At 39.3% G+C, this 26,319-nt stretch overlaps 1 protein-coding gene across 1 annotated transcript in view; it reads right to left on the minus strand.

Moving 5' to 3' along the window:
* Window positions 1–26,319, minus strand: part of LOC122810730 (latent-transforming growth factor beta-binding protein 1-like) — a 573,718-nt gene that overhangs the window by 170,657 nt on the left and 376,742 nt on the right. Inside the window, exon 18 of the mRNA XM_044082294.1 lies at window positions 6,005–6,200. Coding sequence (XP_043938229.1) covers window positions 6,005–6,200 — 196 coding nt within the window. The remainder of the gene's footprint in view (window positions 1–6,004; window positions 6,201–26,319) is intronic.

Below are 26,319 nucleotides of genomic sequence, written 5' to 3' on the forward strand. Positions count from 1 at the left end.
TTCTCACCATACCTTTCAATGTCTTAGCACAAAAAACCTGGACAAGGCCAATAATGTGGATAGGGACAAGTCTCAAATACTGATCTTATAAATTTAGAAAATTGGTAAAATAAAACATTTTGTGTTATCGTGTATTTTCTGAAGAATATGAAGTCTGAAATTTAAATGCCTGTCATTAGTGAATTCAATCCTTCACTGATTTGCCACAAAAGTCCTGAAAACCACAGATTTTATGAGGAACAGAACAAAAACATGAGCCATAAATTCACAAGTGGTGGCAGCTAGGGACTTCTGGCTCTTTTTACCTGTACTCAAAGTCCAGGGTTTGAGCCTGAGTACCTGTAGCTACCAGGTATATTCACCTTCTATCACCCATCTCAGGTTCAAGTAATAAGTCTTTTTTTAATTATCGGAAAATCAAGCAATGCAGCTGGAGGCTCACTTTATCTCCATTGTGTCTCTAAACTTTGGAAATCTATTCCCATTCAATTAAAACAGACAAGGGCGCTAAGATTCAAAAATCTAATTAAACAACACAAGGTTATGCCCAAGTTTCTTTTCCTTAATATGAGAAGAAAAGCTACACATCTGAAATTTCCTTTGCATAACTGGCAGATGGATCTGCTTTTGCACCAGCTCCCCTATCATTATCTCACTATATACATTTCCAACAGACCATCTCCCCTATCGTTATCTCACTATATACATTTCCAATCGACCTCTTCCACCAAACATATTCTATAACAACTAATAGTCCTTAAGCCTCCCATGCCTCCTACAGCTCTCTGTAAACATCTGTATACAATTGTGCTTATTCCATCTACTCCCATATATTTCTCATCTGCTAGCATAACATCTAGTGACTCTCTATACTGTGCTACCTGGAGTGTTTGTGCTATTTTTTTTCTTCCATGTGTAATGTAACATTTTGTGTAATTCTAACAAGTAATTATGAACAGGCCTTACTAAATTACTTGAGATTCCAAATAGCTTATTTTAAAAACATTACTTGATTCACTATATATGTATCCTACCACAACATGTGCAATGCTAATTTACCATAAACTCTGATTAACCTGTATAAATACTATTTTATTATCATGAGTATCGTACCATGCAATGTATTAACACTCTGTTTAAACTGTTTTCACTATTTTTTGTACAAAATGTTATCTGCTTGAGCTTTTCTCCCCACACTTTGACTGAAAATGTGTTTTTTAAACAAGAATCTCCAGTAAACAAAAACAAAGAAACAAATAAATTAATAAATATTAGGAAACAGTGACAGGAATTAGTGTGGGGAATGTTAAGCTCATATAAAAATAGTCACTTTTTGCTGACAATGAAATCAATTCCTAGGAAAAATATACTGAAATTACTAGCTGAAATTCAGCCTGGTACTTCACTGGGTATTCTGATTATAGAAAATGGGGTTACTGGCTCAGCCATTATTGAAAGAGTCTATTACTGTACATTTTTATCATTTTACTGGCTACAATGCTTACAGGCTTATAGCTCTGAATGGTGCTTTTAAGCAAGGAGTCGGGGCATTTTCACACACACACACACACACACACACACACACACACACACACACACACACACACACACACACACACACACACACACACACACACACACACACACACACACACACACACACACAAACACATGCACACACACTCACACACAGCTCTGAATCTCGCCAGCATTCAAATACCTTCAAAACAAGTAGCTCTCACCAGCATTCAAATACCTTCAAAACAAGTAGCTCTCACCAGCATTCAAATACCTTAAAAACAAGTAGCTCTGCCAGCATTCAACTCGCAGACGTAAACATCCTTCTTCCTGGGCAGTTCAGTTCCTCTGCACTATTGCTTGCACTACAGTCACAGAAAATACAAGTACAGCATGTAGCTGTGCAGTAGCATTCCCAGTTCCCGCTTGCACTCGCAGTCGCAGAAGAAAATACAAATACAGAAGTAGCTGTGCAGTACGCCAGCATTCAATTCCCGAGTCCCACTCGCAGAAGTAAAGATCCTTCCTGGGCAGTTCAGTCGCACTCAAACAGTCGCAGAAAATCCTGGGCAGAAACCTGACAGTCTGACAGAGCTGACATAATTGCGAACATGATGATATCAGCTCAAAAAGCAAAAAAATTTAAAAATAAAAGTGGGGAAAATAGGAAATGAAGGGGTGCCACTTGGGAATCGTGGCACCCCATTATTTGGACCACAAAACTTGGTAAAAAATGAGTAATTTGGTACGGTTGGGAGGAATGAAGGGGAGCCACCTTCCATATACCATTATGTTGTTAGATTGGGACAAAACTGAAAGAACAAATAAAGCACAGTAACAAATTTCAACCTGCTGCTGTCAGGCATACATAAACAGCATACTACTACCTTGAAAACTAACCACGTATCTGATGTTTGATTACGAGGAAAGTAAAAAAAGTGACAATCACAGTAATATATTCCAAAATATTGCACCTAAACAGGACACTGCCCATAACCAATCTATAGTGACTTTCTGTGCTTTTGGGACAAAATAAGCTATTTGATAAAGCTGCTGAAGTTCTTGAAATGTTACACACCAGATCAGCAAAGCTAATGCTTGAAAACAGCAACGGGAAATATCGATAATACAAAACCGAGGATAACTACACATCTGATTTCCCATTCCATAAGCCGGTAATTTTAGGTAAACTTGCTTTATTTATTCTGCAATTAGTTGCTAATGACACCAAGTTTGAACTTTTGGCTAAGTAAAACCCCTACAGCATCTGAAGATTCACAATAGAATAATTGTATAGAAAAAAAAAAAAGACTTGTCCAAAGGAAAATACATTTGCTGCCATAAGGGGTGGGAGGTTGGCATAAGGGGTGGGAGGTTGGCATAATGGTTAAGGTGTTTACCTTACAAACACAAGGTGCAGGGTTTGATTCACACTTGGGGTAATTGGTTAGGTTTAAAATGGCCCACAAGGGCAGTTAGCTTAGTATTTACCTATGAACCTATGAACCTATGAACCTATGAACCTATAATGCATTTGAAGTAGTAAATGCTGTTGAAATGAATATTCAGGAAACAATGACATTATTGTAGTCAAACGTTCTGGTGACAGTAAAGCTCATCAGACACCAAGAGCTGTTCCTAAAATTACAGTTCACCCTAACACTACCTCTGCCAGGGATTGCTAATGATATAAGGGTTTTGGCTGCAGTGGATCAGTCAAGCAAACTGACACGGTCTTAAGAAAAAAAAAGGCAGTGATGCAGTCACCAACCCTTAAATATATGTATTTTGCTGCAGATTACAAACACTTGCTGCAACTTTAGAATTTTTGCACTTACCAAAGAATACAGCACTGGTATGGATACAACTGAATCAGTGAACAGTGACTCACAACTTTATGTTCAGGGATTCTGATCATTTGAAATCCCTGGATCCAGGGTTCTTGTGCTGCTTGTTTTGTGGATGTGCAAAAACTCCATCAGGGCTGGATCTATGGATCCTTTATATGGCAAGCAAGATCAGCTCTCAACAACGTGCATGAGACAGAGTACAGAAACAGGGCTCTAAGACAATCTTTATAGGACAGTGTACTAATACCCTGGATTCTCTTAGTCAGGAACCTCTCTGGGTGTTCCAGCTGTTCCATATGCCTAATCAGGTACATGCTGAAGGGGGCACTGTACTCAATGATGGGTCTGATAATGGACAAGTAAAGTGATACTATAAGTTCACTGGATCTAGATGTCATACCTTTACTTATAAATTGGGCAACATACAATGATTTTCTTACTATCTTGGCTATGTGTTGGTCAAAGGCCAACTTACTGTCTACATATGTTTCCAGATCTCTAAATACTAGGTCAGCTCTTGGGATTTCTTATAAATGGAGTAATTTGCCTGTGTAGACATTTTCCCAAAAGGCACTATAATGCACTTCTTAGCATTGAGTTTTAATCCATGGCTTTGGCACCAGTCGTGTCTGTGTTAGACCCTGCTGCAGGATGTTACTATCATGGTGGGAATTTATACTAGCTCCCAATTTGCAGTAATTTGTGAACTTGGTGAGCCATAAGCCCTCAGCATTAGCCTTGACCTCAGAGAAGTAGATGCCAAACAGGAGTGGGCCCAGCTTTCAGCCTTGTGGTTCTCCACTGGTGACCTGCCTCTTGGTGGAGTTGGTCTCATCGATCCTGACTTCTTGGTTTCAATCAGTGCTGTATACTTCATGATCATTAACTGCTGAATACAATACAGGGGTCTATTTTTCTTCAATAAATGATCACTGCAGCAAAAGTAACAGCCGTATGGAAAAACAGGCTAAACACCCACTTCAACCCAGCTCTCACTAATACAGAAAGGATTCCAAAGAGGCAAACTGCAGCAGCCAAGAAGGCACAAAGAAAGGTCTATGAAAGTCTAGCAAGCAAGTATACCCAAGCCAAGCTCACACACTTACTACATTTAAAAGTGTATACTTTTAGAGGTTAGTCTAAAACCATAAAGTTCATTTATCAGACCAACAGCATGAGATATGTACATTTTTTTTAAGTACTTCACATTTTGTTGCATAAAACTCTACTAGCTCCATATCTATCCAGTGCATATACATGGAGGCTATAAATGAATATATTCCTGCTAGTAATATATTATGTATGAGAATGTGACTTGATAAAATAACACAATGAAGCAGCCACTTCATAGGGATTTGCAACCCACAGTATTGGAGAATACAGTTTAATCTTGCTCTTATCTAAACTAACAAAGTTACTGCTTACTGTAATAATGGTCAGATCATCCTGTAGGCACCTTTGATTTCCAATCAGTGCAACAAAATAAAAAAAAAAAATACTTCACTGTTTTACAATATTTAAGAAATTCACAAAAATTTATTACAATAAAATCTGATATCATCATGCAGAAATGCAGATGAATTCCACAAGTGCAATAAATGTTCATTTTTGTTGCAAAATTACCAATCTTGTCATGGAATAATGCATTTTACAAACTGGATTGTTATCAATATAAATGTCTGATCCCTGAGAGTTTCTACTGATACAAGCAGACCCAGTCCAAGTGCAATCTTCTTCTTCCCTCCTCTGTTTATCCTTCATCTTTCCTGTTTCCCTGTGCCATTACCAGCAGCTTGTGATGCAACACAGGTGTGATCAAATAGGTCAGAATGGCGACCACTAACAGTACAAACTACAGTCACCCAGACAGACATCTATGCCACTGGACAAGAATAAACATTTGGGCCTCTACACACCTACGAGGGCACTAAGGAATGTGCCCTGACATAACAACAGAGTCAAAGGGCACCTACTGCACAAACTGAAAAAAAAAACATAGAAAAAATAAAAATAATAACTTGAATGCAAATCAGTTTGTCTAGCACTGCACTAACATATTTTGATCTGCACAGTGACTATGCCAATATTTTTGTTGATGCATTTTTTAATAGTTTAAAAAAAATTCAAGAACAAAGGTGTTCTGGGAGTTGTATTTAGGTGCACTCTCTCTCGCTCTCTAACAGTTGCAAAGTCTGCAGTACCGCCAATGTACCACTTTGGCAGTACATTTTTCAAGTTTCTAGATTTGCTGAATTTTTTCTTTTGGTGTTATGCTTTTACTGCACATAAGCCATTATAGCAAAAGGGGGACTGTCAAAGCCTAAATCTGCCACTGGTTTCATTGAGTTGAACTATTCATGTTACTGTAACGCTCTGTTGTCTTGGAGCCTGTAGTTGTTGCTTATTATACACCACTCCTGTTGTTGTTTTCACTATTTACAATTCTTGGAGCACCAGTTGCGCATTTCATTAAGTCATGATGACCTTTGCCTCCAGCTTACATCATAACTGGAATCTGGAATGTGTTTCTGGACCAGCCCAGCTTCCCAGTAAAACAAACAAATATATATAGCTACAAGTGTAGTAAAACATGTTTTTGAAAATATTTCTTCAGAAACTGTACACAATTGGCTTACCAGTATTCTTTGTGTGGAAGTTTATTTTCTTTTCTTTTGTTTCATTTGTGCCCAGGGCCAGTCTTGATATCACATTCTCAAATACGCTTTCTTCTGTTTTCTTCAGAAATATGGCTATCTTTGTTACGGCCTCAGCTTTCTTCTCCTCGGTATGTGTATCATTAAAATTCAGAGTTGCGATGTCATTAATTAGGCCCTATGAAATAATGAATAACATTATCATATTAATAAAAACTCTTAAATTAACCGCATCCTATTATTGAAACAGTTTTAAAAAGTAAATGCAAGTATATCACCTTACTTGTAACAGAAAATGTCATCTTTTTTGTTATCACCACACACACGAGGACATTAATCATTTGTAGAACTTGCTGTATCAAAAACAGCTGTTGTAAATCACAAAAGCTTATGTAGATAGTATGTCTATCAGTGAATGCCTGTTTTATAACTTATTAGCCCAGTCCAGCTGTGAGACATGAAAATATCATAGGAAACAACATGCATAACTAATTCACCACCTCAAGGGCTCTGTAAATAAATTAGTATATAACCATGTGTTTATTTTGTGTGCTCTGATTATAGACCATATTCAGCCATGACTAGGAAAACACCAAGTGGTGAAAAGTATGAAGACTTATGTTCACATGAGAAATGAAACAGCATATATGTAAAAAGAGGGCTAACTGAAATCCACCCCCCCCAAAAAAAAATAAACAACATCTAATTAAACCCTAGTGGTGCCTCTGGGTGTTTCTATAGGACCATCTTAGTGTCATCTTCTGGTATCTGATATTGTCTGCTCATATTTGAATAGTACTTGAGAAACCATTGTATATACACACATTAAAAGAGTTCATCTTACAGCTTACATAAATGGCAGCACAACTCCACTGATACCTGATCTATAACTAAGGTAGCTAATTAGATATTAAATGATGTTCATATACCATTTATTTATTATACAGTAGACTGCATCTTAACCGGTCTCACTGGGACCGGACCTTAGGTTGGATAAACGAATGACTGGTTAATCAGAAAAATGCATACAAAATAGCATTTATAGGTTATAAATCAGCTAGAATAACAACATTTGTGTTACCATTCATTTTTCTAATGAACATGAAGTCAAAAACTCAAATGTCTGTCATTATTTAGCCCAGAGGAATAGGAAGTGATGTTCTTCTCTGTTGTCTTTTGCTAGGGCTAGGCTGAAATTTGATGGCCACTTAAAGAGGAGGCTGGTTAAAGAGAGGCCAGATAAGAGGGAGTCTAAATTTCTGTAAATATGTCAGAAACATGCAAAAGAGACAGAATTGTCTGGTCTCATCTGAAAGTTTTTAAATGGATTAACAAAATGCCACTGACAGAAGTCCCTGAGATATTTTGAAACAGTTGAACGGTATTACAACAAACACACAACATTAAAATACACACTGCCAAAAAAGTCAACTGACATTCTGTGAAGGGGGCAACCCCCCATGCATCCCCCTTACTTATTACACATACCAACATCAGGATCACACTGTAGTGTTGAAAGGGGAAAACACCAGTTATTTCAGTAACATGATCGCCTCTACATTTTCAGTTTTGTCCCTTTGTGTTTGTTGTAATGATGTTGGGTGTTTTGACTATTTGGCTTTGTGAATGTAACCCTCATGGTAATCACCCATTCCCACACATACATATTCAAGCAGCTTCATTTATGTGCCCACAGACATGCACACACACACTAACACATTCCACATCACCACATCTTTACTGAACATATCTGCACTGTGACTGCCTGTGTAGGATTGAATGAATGCTATCAAACTCAATAGTGGCGGTAGTGTTCTTCCTAGTGGCCCATGCATTGCAGTTGCAAAATTGACCCACTAAAACACACACACACACACACACACACACACACACACACACACACACACACACACACACACACATATATTCCAACACTCATGCACACACACCTCCACACCCTCTCCCAGACATTTTCAAAAACACAGGCAAAAGCACATGCACATATCAACAAACAAGACAACTCCACAAACTAACCTGCAGTCAGTCTTTATCACAGAAACACTCAACCATTCTCCTGCATAGATCCAGACTCTTAATTCCCTACCTAAGCCCCTAGTTTGTACATACATACACCCCCCACATGCATACACACAAACATATATATTCATACAGCAGCTTCATTTGTGTGTCTACAGTCATGCACACATTGACACCCCATCCCCCACCCTGCCCCTACATCTTTACTGAACTTACCTGCACTGCAACTGCCTTTATCGGAGTAAACAAGTGACCTCTGACCTATGACAGTGTTCATTTTTTCCACCAAAAGTGAAATTTTATGCAGCTGAGCAATTCTCTAAGTCATGCTGCAATATAAGACAGGAGCAGCTGGTATTTCTAGGAGAGAGTACATGGAATTAGCAGTAGTTGCTTCCTTAAATTGTTGCATTACTATGTAGCGCTGCCTCTGAGATCACTCTTCTACTGAGACCCCCACTTGCAGAAAACCTCAGCAAAAGGGCAGTCTAAGAATCAGAAAAGTTTCCAGCAAAGGTGGGGAGATGGCCGTGTTAAGGCTTCTCCCTCAAATTCAGCCTTTCTGAATCCCAAAGCAGTAGCAGAAGCCATAACTGTAAGAACTAAGTAGAAAATGTTACACTGGGATCACAAGCAGGACTCAGTAGAAACAGTTTCAGTTTTATTCAACAGTTTAGTGCTTTTATCCAGGTAAAGGACTTCTTCAGAAAATGTGGTCAAAGTGCAGCTCTGTCTATGTTCTTCCTGAATCCCACCCTTTATTTCAGAAAAGATTAAGCATTTTGTTATCAGTCAGCACCACAGAGACTTCATCAGGGCAACTAAGTAAAATGCATTAATCATTCAAAATGTCACAGCATAACAAAAAACATCAACAACTCGATTTAAATGTACCCCTCCCAAAAAAGACATATCCCAAAATAAAAGTAAATAGAGCCTAGTCCACCACGGCTGGATACAAATACTTTATTTAAAATATCAAAATGTAAGTGCTTTCGCAGTCTCTATGACTGCTTCCTCAGACAACTTTAAACAACTGAAGCACCTTCTTTATAGAGTTAAAAATCAGTTAACAAGTAATTAATAGCAATTAGGGCATTTAAAGTGTCCCTTACACTTTGCTGCTAAAACATCTAATAATTTACAACTTTATTTATTAAACACTTTTTAAAAAATATTCACATTTGTCTACACATTTTAAAGTGCTGTGTATATGTAAGTTAATGTCTGAATGCTCTAGCTTTTAAGAATGGTTTCAGTGATGCTGCTTCATTTATACCTGGTGGTGTATCTGCATTAAGTTTAATGATCCACCTCTGCTCAGCTGCTTTGGTCCTATTCCTCACATCACCTCCTCTCATCCCTTATCTGATAACCTCTAAAACAAAGAATTTGAAGGTATGGTCTCTCCCTTCTGCCTCAACATGCTTGGCCAATGCATTATTCACTTTTCTATTAATGACGTCTCTATTGTGTTCTAATATATGGTCCTTAAACATTCTGTTTGTCTTCCCTATATAGAAGACCATACATCTCACGCAGAAATTAAAATACAATGTTACAGGTGTCTGGTGAGGTACATGCAAAAGGGTGCATTCTGTTCAATAAATGGTCTGATGAGGACCAAGTATAATAAAATTATAATATCCTTAAATCTAAGTGTGATACCTTTACTTATGAAATGTGCTGCATAGGAGAACATCCTCACCACTGTGAATACATGCTGATCGAAGTTCAGACTGCTACAACCTGGGTACCCAGATGTCATAGGGGTGCTGTCTAAATTGTAACTTGCAGGGGTGTTAGCTTTCCAAAAGGGAATAATTATGCATTTTTTGCATTTAGCTTCAGTCTGCATTAATCCTTTCTGCACTACATGTGCATTGTTGGGGGACTCAATGATTGCACCTAATTTGCAGACATCAGTGAACTTGATCATCCACAGGCCATCCATGTTTGTCTAGACCTTCAAGAAAGAAAGTCGAACAGTAAAGGGTCCAACACAGAATCTAGTGAAAAGCCACTGGTGACTGGCCTTTTATAGATGTGAATTAATCCACTTTGACAGTCTGGGTCCAGTCAGCCACCCACCCACCTGGTGAGATAGGGGTTAGTTCCCAATTGAGTCAGTTTCTCTATAATACCTGAGTGGGAATTGTGTCACATGCCTTGGCAAAGTCAAGGTAGGAGGTATGCACAGTCTTGTGATTTTCTCAAGTAAGTTACCCAGGTTTAGCAGACATGATCTACCCTTTACAAATCTGAACTGAGTCGGGTCCAGACTCTAGAGATTACCTACATCCTTGTTGATATAAATGATTCTTTCCATGGCCTTGCAAATGATTCTGGTCAGGCTTATGGGTCTATAATTCCCAGGGTCAGTTGATGGTCCCCCTTTGTACAGAAGGATGACTGTTGCTGTCTTCCTTTCTGCCAGAACATAGCCGGTCCAGAGGCTGTGGTTCAATAAGACTTCAAGTGGGTCTGCTAGGTCATGTTTTAAGTTTTTAAAAAGGCAACCAGGGATGCTGTCTGATCCCACTTATGCCATATGTATGGCCTTAGGCAGCACAGAGATGGCATGCTCTCTTCAGATAATAGGCTGAGGAATGGTGACAGTTATACTCTGAGGGATGACTATTGGGTTGATGGGGGTGAAGTTTGATCCAAATCTGTCAGCTAGCAGTTTGCTTATTTCCTCTGCTTGAGTATGGGTGATACCATCTACAACCAGATCTGTGCATAGCTGGGTATTCCCCTTAAGATTTTAGATGTAGTTAAAAATGCCATATGATTTTCCTAACCTAGGGAGGCTTTTTTTGCTTCATCATTTTCTTTGAAGGACCTGAGAAAGTCTCTAATGTGTTTGTTTAAACTAGTGACAGGTTTCCTTCTCTGCTGAGTAGGTTCCCTCTTGTTTTTGGACATTAATTTATTTTTTTGTTGTTGTATAGTCTGTTTATACTGTGAGTCCACCAGGTGGCTTGTTTTTCTGGCAAGACCTAGTTTTAATCAGGTCTGGTTCAGCCCATTATATACAACTGCTTAAGTGATTATATGTGGCTTTGGTGTACACCTCCGCAGAGGAGTCCATGTTTTTTGTGTTCGGTGGGGCTTTCAAGTTCTTATGGCAACACTTACTAAAAGATAATTTGTACTGAAAAAAAATCTTAAGCAATTTTGAGTTTGATGGGGTACCTGGCCTTATAATGATTTAAAAGAGACTAATTTATGGTCCAGTCTGACTAAAGAGATTGTGATATGGGGGGTGCAATACTCCCCCATGTTAGTGAGCACTGTGTCCAGGAAATCTGAGGCCCTTGTGGGTGTGCTGACTAGCTGTTCCACATACCTGGCAAGGTCAAGGTAGGAGGTATGCACTTGCATTGAACAAGTCCAAGAACCTCTAAGCCAGCACATTTGTGATCATTTCTGTTTCCCGGTCAGTGGTAGGATAATTAAAATCACCCACGAGTAAGGTGTTGGGCCGTATGGTAAGTGATTCCAGTAAGTCCAGGTATGTGGTATGCTTTTCCTGGTTCATTGTGAGGGGACCTTTAGCTAGCAATAATGTGGTAGGGGATTTTGCCTATGGTTAATTAGACATGGAGTAGCTTGAGACAGCCATACTGTTTAACCAGTCTTATCCTTAATGAAGACGAATACACCTCCTCCTTTGGTTCTTTCCCATTCAGTTTGTGATCTGAATGTATGGAAGACATCTTAGCCTTGTATGACCAGTGTTGTTTCCGTGGCTGTGAATCAAATTTCAGTGACTGTACAGATGTCAGCATCTTCCAAGGTGAGAAGTGCTTCCAGGGAGTGCAGTTTCTTGTTTAGACTTGTAGCACTGAGCAGCAGTACCTTGAATTTCTCTAGAATTTATCTAGATAAGATTCTATTATGCTGGGAGGTTAGGTATTTTGACATTTCCTAAAAAAAGCACAATAGGGGTGGCTAATGCCTTTGCCAGCATCCAAAAGCCTAGAGGAGACAGGTGCAGATCATCTCTGGCAAAGTAGCTTGGTCTGTCGACCATGTCCTCCCAGGCTGACAGATATTGTATCCCCTTGGACTAACACCAGACGTTAAGCTAATTGTTAAAGTCAAACATTTTTGTTTGTTTGTTTTGTGGCATCATCCTTGAAGTTGGCAGAATGTTGCTCAAGGCTAGCCTCATACCTGCCTGTGACACGTAATCTGAAAGCTCAGTCATGTCTCTCTTCCTATAGTCCAGGGAAGTATGTCTCAGGTCATTCACACCCATGTGGACTGTGACAGAGTTATACTGGTACTTGTGGTTGATTGACTTGAGTGCCTGAGTGACTTGATGGATCCTGGCACTTCACAGGCAGCTAACCATAGCCCTCTCTTTATCCAGCCTGGTGAGAGGGACATCCATGTGTGAAGCTATGGACCCACCTATGACCAATATGTTTAGTTTTGTGGTGATATCCCTTATGGCTTGTTTATTGAGACACTGGTGTGAGTGTTATTATGTGTTATGGTTGATGTTTGCTTTATTGTGTGTGTTTTCTAAAGGCAGCATTTGGGAGGCCTCTGTGCATTTGGTAAGTTACTAGTGAGTGCCTCTGCATATGTTGGTTTATGTATCAAATCTTTATTAAGTATGGGAGTGATGTGTGTGCTGACAACCTGTTTGGCATTAGTTTTGTCTGTATATGAAAGTCTTGCCTCCAGTTTCATAGTATAGCTACATCTCTCACAAATAGTATTAGTTTGTTTCAGGAGTAGGTGGTTGTCAGTATACTTAAGACAAGTGCTACATTGCCTCAGGATGCCCATGTCCATCACGCTGGCCAGAGAGATGATGGTAAGCCACCCATCCATGATGGCAAGTTTTTACTGTGTGTTTTATTAGGGAAAGACATGGGTTAATTTAACTGGACTGTGCTGGTAGCCGAGAGACTGTGAGATCTCGGAATTGGAATATATATTTAGTGAGGGGTGTGGGGGTGCAGCCCCCCACAATAGTAATTTTGAGTTTTTAAATATTCGCTCATGTGAGAGTTTGAGCTTTCATTTTTATAACATAGACCCTATATTTTGTGTAGTCTGTGCACTCTAAGGTAAACCACAAATGCAGCAGAGTTGCTCCTAGAGCAACAGAGGGCTGGGAATGGTTTCATTGATAGTTATTTAAGGAACAAAACTTTCCTACAAGGCATTTGCATCTACACAGGGCACCACTGCTGCATGGAGAACAACTTTGCACAAATGGAGGATTAAATACCAGCACAAATAAGCAAGTGTAAAGCTATCTACCAATCAGGAAAGCACATAATGAGCATTCATTCTTCATCCACCAACTTAAATGAGTTTATATCAGCACACTTGTGCCATAAAAGTGCAGAAAAAATCCCTCTTAATATAAGATGACTGGATTTAGATCACAAGTGTAAGTAAACACACTATCTAGATGCAGCAGTCCTGAATCAAATAGATACAATGTAGCCTGGGTCTTAAAGCAACAGTTAGCTTAAAAAGGTGCAGGAATGCAGAAAAATGTCAGCAATGAACAGTAAGTAAATAAGTCACAGTTTTAAAGTTTTAGTTTTAAAGTTTGCCCTGCTTGTTGCATTTAACTGTTGAGGCTACACACTCAAGTGTGCTAGCCTGTGTTACATATTTATTGCATTTTCCTGCTGTTTGTTGCAAAAAAAAAAAAAAAAAACAAAAACATTATCCTTGTTTCCCATCTTTCCTGACCTAGAGTAGTCCAAATACAGGCTTTGCTGTATTCTGGACTTTTGGAAAGTTCCTGTGTTGCCCATTTCCTTTCTTGGATAAAGGGAGGCTTCTTTGTTCACCAGTGGCAGTGGGGAGCTTAGAGCAGCCTATCTATCCCTGGAGGAGTGTTCCCAGCACAAGAATCTGGTAGTCTATTGGCCATTTTGGGTCAATTTCTAGCTCTTTCAAGTCCCCCTGTATAAAACCCGCTTTAGCGTGGCTTTGCATGATTTTGCGCAGCATCGGGCAACGCCGCTTAATTGGGTTTAAACCACTCTTGGCTCCGCAAAGTCTGCTCTTCACTTTTTCCCTTAGAACTGATCTAGTTCTCATAATAAACACCCTATTCCTACTCTAAAACCTGGCACTTGCTCACTAAAGCAATTATATAAGTCAGCACTAAAAAATTAAAAGCACTACACCCTCACAAACTCCCCTTGAGTACCTTGTTCCCCAGTGGCCGCTTTTTCAATTATAAAGGAATTCCCAATACTATTCTAGCATGTCCAAAGGTCAGTTGTCAGTCTCCTCTCTGGTCCAGCTGGGGAATCTGGCAATCTTGAGGCAATGTTACAACTGCCTCATGTACACAGACAACCCTCTCCTCCTCCCAACAAATTCCAACACGTGAGAGATGCAACCATATAACCAAACTGGGGGCTAAGCTCTCTCAACTCAGTACTGGCGTAACTAGTCAGGAGGAGAAGGAAACCACACTCACTACAATTCCAGTCTCACATAGACCTACCACGACAGCAAACCAAACACATAAACACACAAAAACATACTCAGAGGCTCTAAATAAAAATCTACCTAAGCAACAGAGACCTCCAAAGTAGACTCCCAAGCAACCGCTACACCAAAATAAAACACGTGCAACACATAGCTCACAAAACCAGTGTGGCGAACAGTCACAGCCCTTAAGGCTAAACAACACACCTGATACACTTGCAATAGGCGACTCTATCATCAGGCACACTGACATCCCGCTCACCAGGCTAAACAAGGAGAAGGTCACTGTGAGCTGCCTGTCGGGCGCTAGGATCCACCACATAACACAAGCGCTCAGGTCACTCCAAGGCAAGTACAAATATGACTCAGTCATTGTCCATGCTGGTGTGAATGACCTGAGATGTACCTCCCTGGACTACATGAAAAGAGACATAGAGGAGCTCTCTGAGCATGTAGCCCAGGCCGGTATGACCCTGACCTTGAGTAGCATCTTACCCTCACCAAGAATGATGCCACAATATGAAGACAAGATGATCAATTTCAACAATTGGCTTAAGTATTGGTGTCATTCAAAGGGGATCCAATGCCTGTCAGCCTGGGATGACATGCTCGACAAGCCATGATGCTTTGCTAGGGACGGCTTGCACCTGTCACCCCTGGGCTTTTGGACACTGGCAAAGGCTCTTGCCTCCCCCATAGTGCCGTTTTTAGGCAAGGCTCAAAAGACAAACCCTCCTCCATAGATATCACAAGGGATAAGAAACTAAGAGTAATGCTACTCAATGCCAGAAGTCTAAACCTCAAGATGCACACACTCGAAACTCTCCTTAGCATGGAGAACATCGATATCTGTGCAGTAACAGAAACCTGATTCAAGGCTCCCGAGAGCACCCCAGCACTACCAGGTTATACCTCATACCATGTTTTTCGGCCCCAAAACTTGGACCGAACCACAAAAGGAGGTGAAGTATCAATATTCGTCAAAGATACCCACACCTCCAGGTTGGTGGCACAGCACGAAGCATCAGAGACTATCCATGTGCAACTAACAGTTGGTAAAACTGCCTTCCAGTTTATAGCCTGCTACAGACCACCCTCCAAAACCCAAGAACCCCACTCAGCCTTCCTGAGAACACTGGAAAATATGAAGGTCTCTCCAAACACCATTACATTGGGCGACTTCAACTACCCAAACATACACTGGGAGCATTACTCTAGCTCCAACAACCTAGCCCAAAGTTTCCTAGAATTTATAAACTCAAATGCTATGGAACAACTTGTTACCACTCCCACAAGAGAGGAAAACATACTTTACCTGATCATCACCAACATGGGGACTCTATGCTCCAGGCCAGAAGTGTATCCCTCACTGGTAAGATCAGACCATAAACTTATCTCACTAGATATTCACATCCCAACCCCAGCCCCTGCCCAGAAAACCACAGTGAAAAACTTCTCTAAAGCAAATTTCACACTTCCTCAAAACCGAGGTGGAATCCTTCAAAGCCCCCAGGCCTGTGGAAAATACGGCCCAGACCGCAGAATCCTTTATAAACGCATTCTATGAACACCTTCAGGAATGCATGGATCATGCAATCCCAAACAAAATCAAGACCCAATCCTCCAAAGGCAGGCGTCCTGTCTGGTGGACCCCAACCATAAACAAACTATACAATAGAAGGAAGAAGCTACTACATGATAGAGCAAAATCCCAAAAAGGGAAGGCATCTCTGATCAGTATAAGCAAAAAACTACGGGCACTCATAAAATCGTCTAAGGCCATCTTCAAGAGAAAAATTGCACAGGACACTAAGGATAATCACAAGGCTTTCTTTAGTTATGTTAGGAACCTGGGTGGGAATTCCCAGATATGCTCAGAATTAGTCCAAAATGACAAAAAATACACTGAACCCACAGACATTGCCAACATCCTAGCTGACAGTTTCAGCACAAACTTCTCTCCCCCTTCCCCACCAAAAGGGCAAATATCTATCCCAGCAGAGTGCTGCCCCCCCCGACATCTCAGATACTCAGGTAAGAGCTGCCCTCTCCAAAGCAAAAAACACAGCATCAATGGGACCAGACAGTGTCTCGGGCTGCGTCCTACATGAACTCCAAGAAGAACTAAACCCAAACATAAAACTACTGTTCAATCTCAGCCTTACTACAGGATATATACCCAAAGAGAGGCGTACAGCAACAGTGGTCCCTCTCCACAAAGGTGGTGCCTCAATGGATCCTGAAAACTATCGCCCCATAAGCCTGACTAGCTTGGTCTGCAAAGCTATGGAAAGGATCATCATGGACCTCATAAATAAAGATATTGGGGACCTACAGACACTGGATCCTACCCTGTATGGCTTTGTTAAGGGCAGATCTTGCCTCTTAAACCTGGTAGATTTCTTTGAAACAGTCACCAAGGCTATTGACGAGGGGAAGGTGGTCCACACAGCCTACCTGGACCTCGCAAAAGCCTTCGATACAATACCCCACTCGGGCATTATAGATAAGCTCACCAGCTTAAATATAAACCCCTATGTCACTACATGGGTTGCAAACTGGCTCAAGGACAGAACCCACATGGTTAGAATTGCTGGAGCCATGTCAGACTCCAAACCAGTTACAAGTGGCATCCCACAAGGCTCAGTCTTGGGACATCTCTTGTTCGGTATATATTTCTCGGAGGTACAGGCCAACACGGAAGGACTGTGGCTGACCAAGTTCGCAGATGACTGCAAACTGGGTGCCATAATTGACTCTTCAGCCGACACAAGCATCCTACAAAAGGGCCTCATAGAAACAGACAACTGGTGCCAGAGCCATGGCCTCAAGCTAAACGCCAAAAAGTTTATAGTCATCCCCTTCGGCAAAAACAAAGTGCTCATAAATTATCACATAGATGGTAATCCATTAAGTACGGAAGAAGTAATTAGGGACCTGGGGACCCAAGTTGATAGCAATCTCTCATTCGACAACCACATGGCCAAAGTGGTTAGAAAAACATTTTATATAGCCCACTTAATCATGAAAGGATTCACATCTAGATCAGGGGAGGTCATCATGCCTCTTTACTCATCCTTCATCAGGCCCATAATTGAGTACAATGCCCCTTTTGGGATGTACCTTACCAGACACCTGCAGCAACTGGAAAGACCCCAAAAGTATCTCACCAAGAGGATCAAAGAGCTCAAACAGATGCCATATGCTGCCTTGTTAAAGAAACTCCAGCTCTACTCATTGGCATATCGCCTGCTCAGAGGCGATCTGTGCCTGACGTATAAAGCCATGTCCAACCCGGAATTAATGGACATGCTGCACCTCAGAAAATCCAAATCGCATCGAGCTACGCGCTCGAGAGACTTGAACTTCAGCACTGAAATAAATAGGACATGCTGGAGGGACAGATTCATAACCCAGAGGCTCCCTTCACTCTGGAATAAAATCCCAGTCCAGGTTAGGCAGAGTCCCTCATTGACTCTCTTCAAGAGGAATCTTGATGAGTGGATGGGAGATCATAGATTTACTCCGGGTATCACTTCTGTGTCACTGTTAGACAGAGGCACAGTATACTAACCTCGAAAAAGGGCAGAGCAAAATTAATTTAAAATAGGTGGCGAAAGCCAAACACACTCTGGCTAGGTTTGTAAATGCCCTAGGGCAGATAGCCTAGTATGAACCTATGAACCTATGAACAGTGATCAAAGTGCAAATAAATATGAAATAATACTTATTTTTTTATATTCAGTAGTGGATGACTTCAGAAATAACAGAATCTCTCAGTCACTCTGGCACAGTTGCCAAGTGAAAATCAGCCCTGATTAAATGAGTGAGAGCCTGAGCAAAAACAAAGCTTAAATATCAGCACTTGGTGCTCAAGGTCTGTAATTGGTCAAGAAAAATATTCAGACTTGCATGAAGATATGCTGTGTTCCTGGCAGCCACCTGAGGGTGTAATACAGTGGTAGTTTGCCTAAAACATCAGTCCCGAGAAGGTGAAGTTTGGTTGTACTGAGAGTAGCAGAGCCACTTTTACTGGTGGAATTCTTAGGGCCTATCATTGCCTATCTAACTTTTTTTTAGCTTCCCTGAGTTTATGGTACTTTGGAGTCTCTTCATTCAGTGTATTATACAACAAAAAGCCACTGTGTTTGCATTACAGGCTGGATGCATTCTGATACTATAGTATAATACATCAGTTTTTTCACTATTAATTTGTTTAGTCTCAGTATGCCTCACAAGAACAGATATAAGTTCAAGCCCCTTTTGTAATACTGATAAGCTCAGTGAATGGAATTTTGATATGAAATATTATGAGGAAATGAGTGTAAGTGTGAATCAATACGTCAGCCTAATACAAAATTCCATGGTAAAACCTTTTACTTAAAGTTTTTGTGTCAAATTCTTTAAATAGTTTTATCACCATCCATGCCAGTGTTTGTAGGATGTTTGGCACAACAAATGAATTAATACATCTTGCCAAAAGTTCTGAATATTGACATTTTATGAAATTAAAGTGGTCTGTTCAGCAACCAAAGTGCTATCAAAAAGTCTTATGAATTGCTACCTCTTTCAACAGGGCTACTTTAACATTATTAGCTTCATCTCGAGTGGTACAGAAATTTTCAATAGCTTTTGGCTACTTATGTATATATTGTGTAAGCTCATTAGAAATGGTGTGTAAAAAGAAAAAATCTAGAGAATTAGTAGATGCCAGTTCTACTATGCTGATTTAGGGCCAGCAATTTAAACTCAGAAAACAAAATAAAGAAACAGGAAAAAACATGTAACTTATGTTTTAGTTATTACATAAACAAAACATAAGTGGGAAGAACATAAAACCAAATACTTTAATTGATGGAAAGTTAAGTGTTTACAGCTCAATCAATTCCACAAGAGACTTCATCAGAACAAATAAGGGAATTATATCAATGTAAATAGTTAAAACATGTCACATTTTATTACGATAAAACATAAAGAATTCAATTTAATCTCACGGTGCAATTAAAAAAAAATTCTGTATGCGAAAAGTTTCATTTATAATGCACTTTCTATATTATATGCTTTCGGAGACTAGGAAATTGTCCTAGATTTAAAAAGAATTGTTACCTTAATTCTTTTGTATTCTGTCCTAATATCATAATCTGTGGTGTATAATTGTGCATAAATATTTTCCTTAATTTTCTATTAATTTTGGTAAAACAGTAGGAATCATAACTTAAGCACTTGACTTGACAGACATAATGTTGACTATTATAGTTGTATCTTGCAAAATGGTAGTTGTTCTATCCACTTTGATTAATGCAATGAAGACGTTCAGCTATATACATATAATAGGAACAAAGTAGTTTAAACATATAAATCAGACAGCTAAAATAAACACTGTATATCTAACACTCCCTCTCCCAGCATATGGAGCAGTCATTTCTGTGAATTGTATTACGTCTAGGGAAAAAGGCGAAGCAGGAGTGTACATTGTAGTGCAAGCTCATCTAGAGAACATGAATGATGAAGGGTGAAGTGAATATAAACATGTAAATGAAAATATCATTGTTATCCTGACTGTAAATGCACCTGACAAGGAATTTCTTCAGATATCATAGACTGATACCCCTGTTCCTCTTGCCTGGTTTCCCTTGGGGTAATGTCTTTTGTGATGGCTAGGATGGAGATGTTGCCATAGGAACATATTTTGATTGATAACAGAGGGCTTCAGTCTCAATTGTATAAAAATGTTAAAAGGCAGCAGAAGGCGGAGGAGAATGCAATACAACATATGCTGACTCTAATGGGTGTTCAAGGGACATGACAAAATTCTAGCAGAAACTAAGCCATATCTAACAAAAGTTATTAGAAAACTGAAAAAGAAACAGTGTGTGGCAGTCAAGAAAAATTCACCTTGTAACAGTGGAATTCAGCCAGTAATGAGAAAAAAACCATGTTCTGGTGTTTATGTGTTAATCTGAGGTCAGTACACAAGTATACAATCTCAAGCGTGCAACAACTCCTTTCTATACTCTTAATCAGTGTGTGTTTACTGTACTAGCCACTGATGAATGTAACCAAATGACTGAACAAAATGTCCTTTTAACTGTATTGTTTATTGTAACACACTGTGCTCCTTATAGCATATTTACATTTTGCTCCTTTCTTGGCCTTGAAACTGTACCTAATTAAGCTTTTGACTCTAACATGTTTATTGTTTTTACTATATTTGCTGTACTAATTTTTGTCGAGCTTTTCTCCCTGGGCCTCAGCTGAAAATGGGATCCATGCCCAGTTGGACTTTCCCGGTAAACAAATGTAAAATAAATAAATAATAAAATCTCTGCTGCCCATTAAGTAGCTCTACAGCACTGCTGTTAATTACCTGTACTTACAGTAACCGCATGGTATTCTCCTGTCTGGACATTGTGAATTTGTTTTCAGTTCCACTGGCATGTAAGTCATCAATGAGGTTTATATTCCTGTTTGATAATCCCAGTATTTTATGACAAGTTTATCACAAGAGTTTCATAGGTCAAATACACATTTAATTAAGATTTATCTAAATTCTTAGAACATTTGCGGTTTGTGGGCACAGTGCTACTATATGCAGATAACATTCCCATTCAGACTCTTAATGAGGAGGAGAATGGAGAGGTTTTTTTTTCTTTGCTATTTATGACGCTTTTTCAAAGTTGGCTTAAAATTGTTATTATTGAGGTCTAGCACATGATACAAAATAACACGCTGGACTTGTAGAAATGCTATTTTAATAAAACAAAGCTTTCGGGAACACTGCTCAGTGTATAAAAAACAACGTCAAAACTTCCATTTAAATACTAAAACAAGCAAGATCACATGGTATAAGCCTCCCCAATTAGAATACAGACATAATTAAAACAATCAACACATCAAAAAGCAAATAAATCATAGTTAAAGTGCACTTAGTAGCAGCTTACTTAAGAGACAATTGCTTTAACCTCAAAACTGGTTTTAATGTAACCATTGTGTTTAAACCAGGAGAAGAATCTGTTCAAACGCAAGATCCATTAATTCTCCATCAGTTCTAACTTGTTATTATGGTCACCTCCTCTTATATTTTTTACCAAAGTTTGCATCACTCTGAACCTATATGTATGCTCTGGACCACTATCTAAAACATGCTTAGCAAGAGGATTGGTTAATACTTTCCTTCTAATATCAGAGTGATTGATCTCAATAATACGGTCCCTTAACCTCCTAGTTGACTGTCCTACATAGAAGGAGGAACAAGAAGAACAAGTCAGTAGATATACTATGAAAGTTGTGTTGCATGTAGCAGAAGATTTCAGCAAATACTTCTTTTTAGTTACTGGTTGAATGAACTCACTCTCCTGACTTATAAACTTACAGCTAGAACAATGTAGACATGGAACAGTTCCTTTCTTATTAAAATTTACATGGGGAATAGTTAACTTCATATCATTGTAACAGAGATGTTGTTTTAAATTTCTACAATTCCTAAAAGCAAATCTGGGTCTATTACTGATATGTTTATCTATCTCTGGCACTGCTTGTAGTATAACCCAGTTCTTGGCAATGCTATCCATTACAGCATGTGAGGCTCTACTATAGCTCATAAGATACCTAAGCTCTAAGTTTTGCTTACTACTGGATATGTTATTCCCATCTGGTGAATTTGAGAAGTATGGTTTAGCTTTAGAGTCTCTTTCACCTAAAACATCTTGTTTTATGTTTTCCAAAAGACTCATCATAGCTCCTTATTTTAAAATCAGACAACTTCCCATTCATTTCACAAAGGCATCTATCCATGGCAGTATTATTCTTACTAACTCTCAAAAGTTGACTTTTTACAGTTTCCCTAAATATACATTCCGGGTGCATACTGTTCCGATGTAGGTACCTATTCACCTGCACATCTTGTTTGTAGATTGTAGTGTCAATCCTATTTCCATTCTTAATGAAGGAAACATCTAAGAACTGTATATTGTCCTTAGAGAAGTTCATCTTGACTTTCAAAAAGTTTGTTATGGTGTCTATGTAAGACAGAAACTTAAGCAATTCCTGTTCATTGCCATCCCATATTAAAACGACATTGTCCACAAACCTCTTAAAGAATATAATCTTGTTATAATACCATAAATCATTATTATAGATAAATTTAGATTCCCATCTAATCAGGGCTAGATTTGCATAGGTGTTGGCTACAAATGTCCCCATGGCTACCCCAGAGGTCTAATGGAAAAGTTGCTTATCAAACAAGAAAACATTAGTCGTAAGGATGATGTCTAGCAACTTGCAGATAGTTTCTATCTGTCTTAGGGTATGTCTCCTATACCTAACCATACGCTCACATACTGCCTCTATTCCATAATCATGAGGGATGACAGTAAAAAGAGAACTGATATCTAAGGTAACAAAGATAAAGTCTGTACTTTGATTCAAAGAGTACCACACATAAAGTTTCTGCACAAAGTCCCAAGTATCTTGTATAAAACTTCTTACATCTCCCAATAATGGTTTCAGGGTACTTTCCAAATACAACGAGATGGGTTCTGTGACCTATCCCTTTCCAGAGACTATGGGCCTCATTGGTGGACATGTCAGGTTTTTATGCACTTTAGGGAGTCCATAAAGTACAGGAGTTAAGGGGCAAGATATAGTAAAATAGTTATATATTTCCAGCGTAATATCACCCATCAATTGCAAGTCATAAACATAACTATTCACCACAGTATTATCAGAAAGAAAATCATCCATCAACTCAAAATAATAATTTTTGCTTAAAATAACAACAGCAATAGGGATATGTATGAAAAACGAGAGTGGCCAAGAAAATATAATCTCACTTCTCCTTCTTTTGGCTTTTCCCGGTTAGGTGTCACCACGGCAAATCACCTGTCCGCTGATGATTGGCAGTGGAGTTTTACAGTGTTGAGTTGCCAGCCCGGCGCCCAACCTTCCACAGAAGGCACAAACACACATGCACTCACACCTAGGGCCAATTTAGAGTGTCCAATCCACCTACAGCATGTCTTTGGGATGTGGAAGGAAACCGGAGCACTCGGAGGAAACCCACACGACCACAGGGAGGACATGCAGAATCCACACAGAAGGCAACCCAGCCAAGGATCGAACCAGAGAACCTCTTGCTGTGAGGCAGCAAAGCTAACTGATGCACCACCGTGGCCGCCCAAAATATAATCTCACTAAAGAAGAGTATTCTTTACTGCTATTGCAGACTGAACCTACCATTGTGATTAAGCAAGCAGATAAGAGGGTGCTGCTGTTATTTTAAGCAAAAATTATTATTTTGAGTTGATGGATCTGGGAAAATGATTCTGATTTGCCCTTGATTTGAATGTCAGATGGCAGTGACACTTCAAAATATGACTTGGTGTTCTGACTAATTTATGCATGTATATATGTATGTATGTATGTATGCACACATGTATGTATGTATGTATGTATGTATGTATGTACATATTTACTTATTTATTTCCGTTTATTTTCAAGGATAATCAGACAGGACAGTGCCCATTTTAGAAAAGGCCCAGGGAGAAAAGCTGCAGAAATATGTGTATAGAAAACATACAACATACATATATCACAAAATATGTTATCAAAATATAAATCCTGATATTTACATAAAAGTTAGATTTAAATCAGTCAGTTTAGTGCAGTATGTATACTTCACAAATCAGAGTATTGTGTTAAATGTAGAAGTTCGAGATGCAAGTGGACTGTAATAATGAGAAGTTTAAGTAATCAATCAGATGGCATAAACATGAGAAAAATTAGGTGAAAGAAAACATGCGATGGCAGTAATCAGAAGCCAGAATATGAACAAAGCCTGCTAGATAATAGTAGAATTTTACTTTATGCATGAATTTGTTGTGATCAGTTGCCATTCTTAGATCAAGTAGAATGGATCTCCAAATCTTGGCCACCTGGACTAAATACAGAGTATCTCCAAAGTGCCTTTTGGATTTGGCCACATTTGGCCAGTTTTATGTTTGTTTCTGTGTGGAATATATTTATTAACAATACTGCATACAGTAGACTATCTGTTGGGTTTGAAGATCAGCATCATCATCCTCCTCCTCATCAACCCCCTTTTTTACATTTTAATTATGGAGTCTAGGTGGTGTAGCAGTTGTTTCCACCTCTCTCGATTTACGGCTGCTTCTATCTTCTTCTCCATTCATGCCTGACTGAGACAGAGGTCTTCTTTAATGCCATCTCTTTCCTGGGTGTCCTCATTTACTCATGACTTCTTCTTGACTCTGCAAAATTTTCTTCACCAGGTCATATTCTCCTTGTCTGCACATGCACTGGAACCACTGTAATCTGTTCTCTTCGACCTTCTATGCAACTGGATGTACTTCGGCTTCTGCTCTGATGTTATTACTTATTCATCTGTCCCACAGTGTGCATCCTACCATCTGTCTGAGACTCCTCATCTCCATCACTTCTGGCTTCCTCAACTTTTCTGCCTTCACTGCCCAGGTTTCTGTACCATACAGTAGTACTAGTCACAACAATGTTTTTAACACCTTACTTTTCAGCTTCTTTTGCATTCTTCTGCCTTACACTACACCTGACACTCTGTGCCAGTTGGCTGCAGCCCCTCTGATTCTATCTTTGACCGTCTCATTCAGACCTGCCTTTTCCTCATGCATTCCCCTCAGAAACTTGAAATTGATACCCTGTTCTAAAACTTTCTTTTCTATCTCAATTTTAAACCTTCTTCTGATTACCCATTTGCTGCCATGGCAACTGTCTTGTCAGTACTCAGTTTCATGCCATGTACCTTAAGTTTTACATTCCATTCTCTTATCATTTGCTGAAGATCTTGTTCAGAGTCTGTTTATAATACCACATCATCTGCATACAGCAGACCTTTTTGTATTTTGTCCCTCAGACCTGTTTACTAATATAGTCTATCACCAGTATGAACAGCAGTGGTTTCAGACCTGAACCCTGATTCTCACCCACTCCCATTGGGAACCCTTCTGAGAGAGCTGAACACTGTATTTGTGTCATTCTTTACATAGCTGCACTAACTGTTCTGTAACTTTGAACTATCATAGGCTTGCCAAAATCACCTTTTTTGTCATGAGCTTTCTCCAAGTCAGTGAAATCCCACTTGGACTCTTTTTATCATCTCCAGCTTCTTTCCCTCTGTCTGTCTCACTACAAACATTGGGTAGGTTATGCCAGATCCTGATCTGAATCTCAGCTGTTCAGCTGCCTTCTTACCTTTTACTGCTATGCATATCTGATTATCAATCACTCTCTCCAGCACTTTATGCAATGTGACAGGAGTGTGACATGGTTATACTGCCACAGTTATGAAGGTCCTATTTGTTCCTGTACAGTATGATGTGTATTGTCTTTAAGTGACTGAGGGATATTGTATGTTTTAGCTCTAATCATCTGCCATGATGAAGGAGTTCTATATTGATCTACAAGTCACATTTGCTTTATTATTTGGCAGTCCTGTTGCATGTTTGTTTTAAGGTTTCGTTCCAGGTTTTGGGAATATTAGTAAACATAAATGATAAGTAATGAAAGCTAGGGAGGGTCAGAATTTGGAATGCTGTAGCTATACTGTTTTGGGTTCGATCTGGGTTTGAGTTATTGAGCAGAGCTAAGGTTTGTGTGGGTTTAGAGATGACATAGTCGATGTGTTTATCAAAGCATAGCTTGTGATCAGTTATGATGCATAGTAATTTGTCAGTGGTAACTTTTTCAATACCATTTTGTAAGGTGAAGAGATGGTTCCTAGTCCA

Source organism: Protopterus annectens, chromosome 9.part0 (genome assembly GCF_019279795.1).
Source record: "Protopterus annectens isolate FY-2018-M chromosome 9.part0, PAN1.0, whole genome shotgun sequence".
Lineage (NCBI taxonomy): Eukaryota > Metazoa > Chordata > Ceratodontiformes > Protopteridae > Protopterus > Protopterus annectens.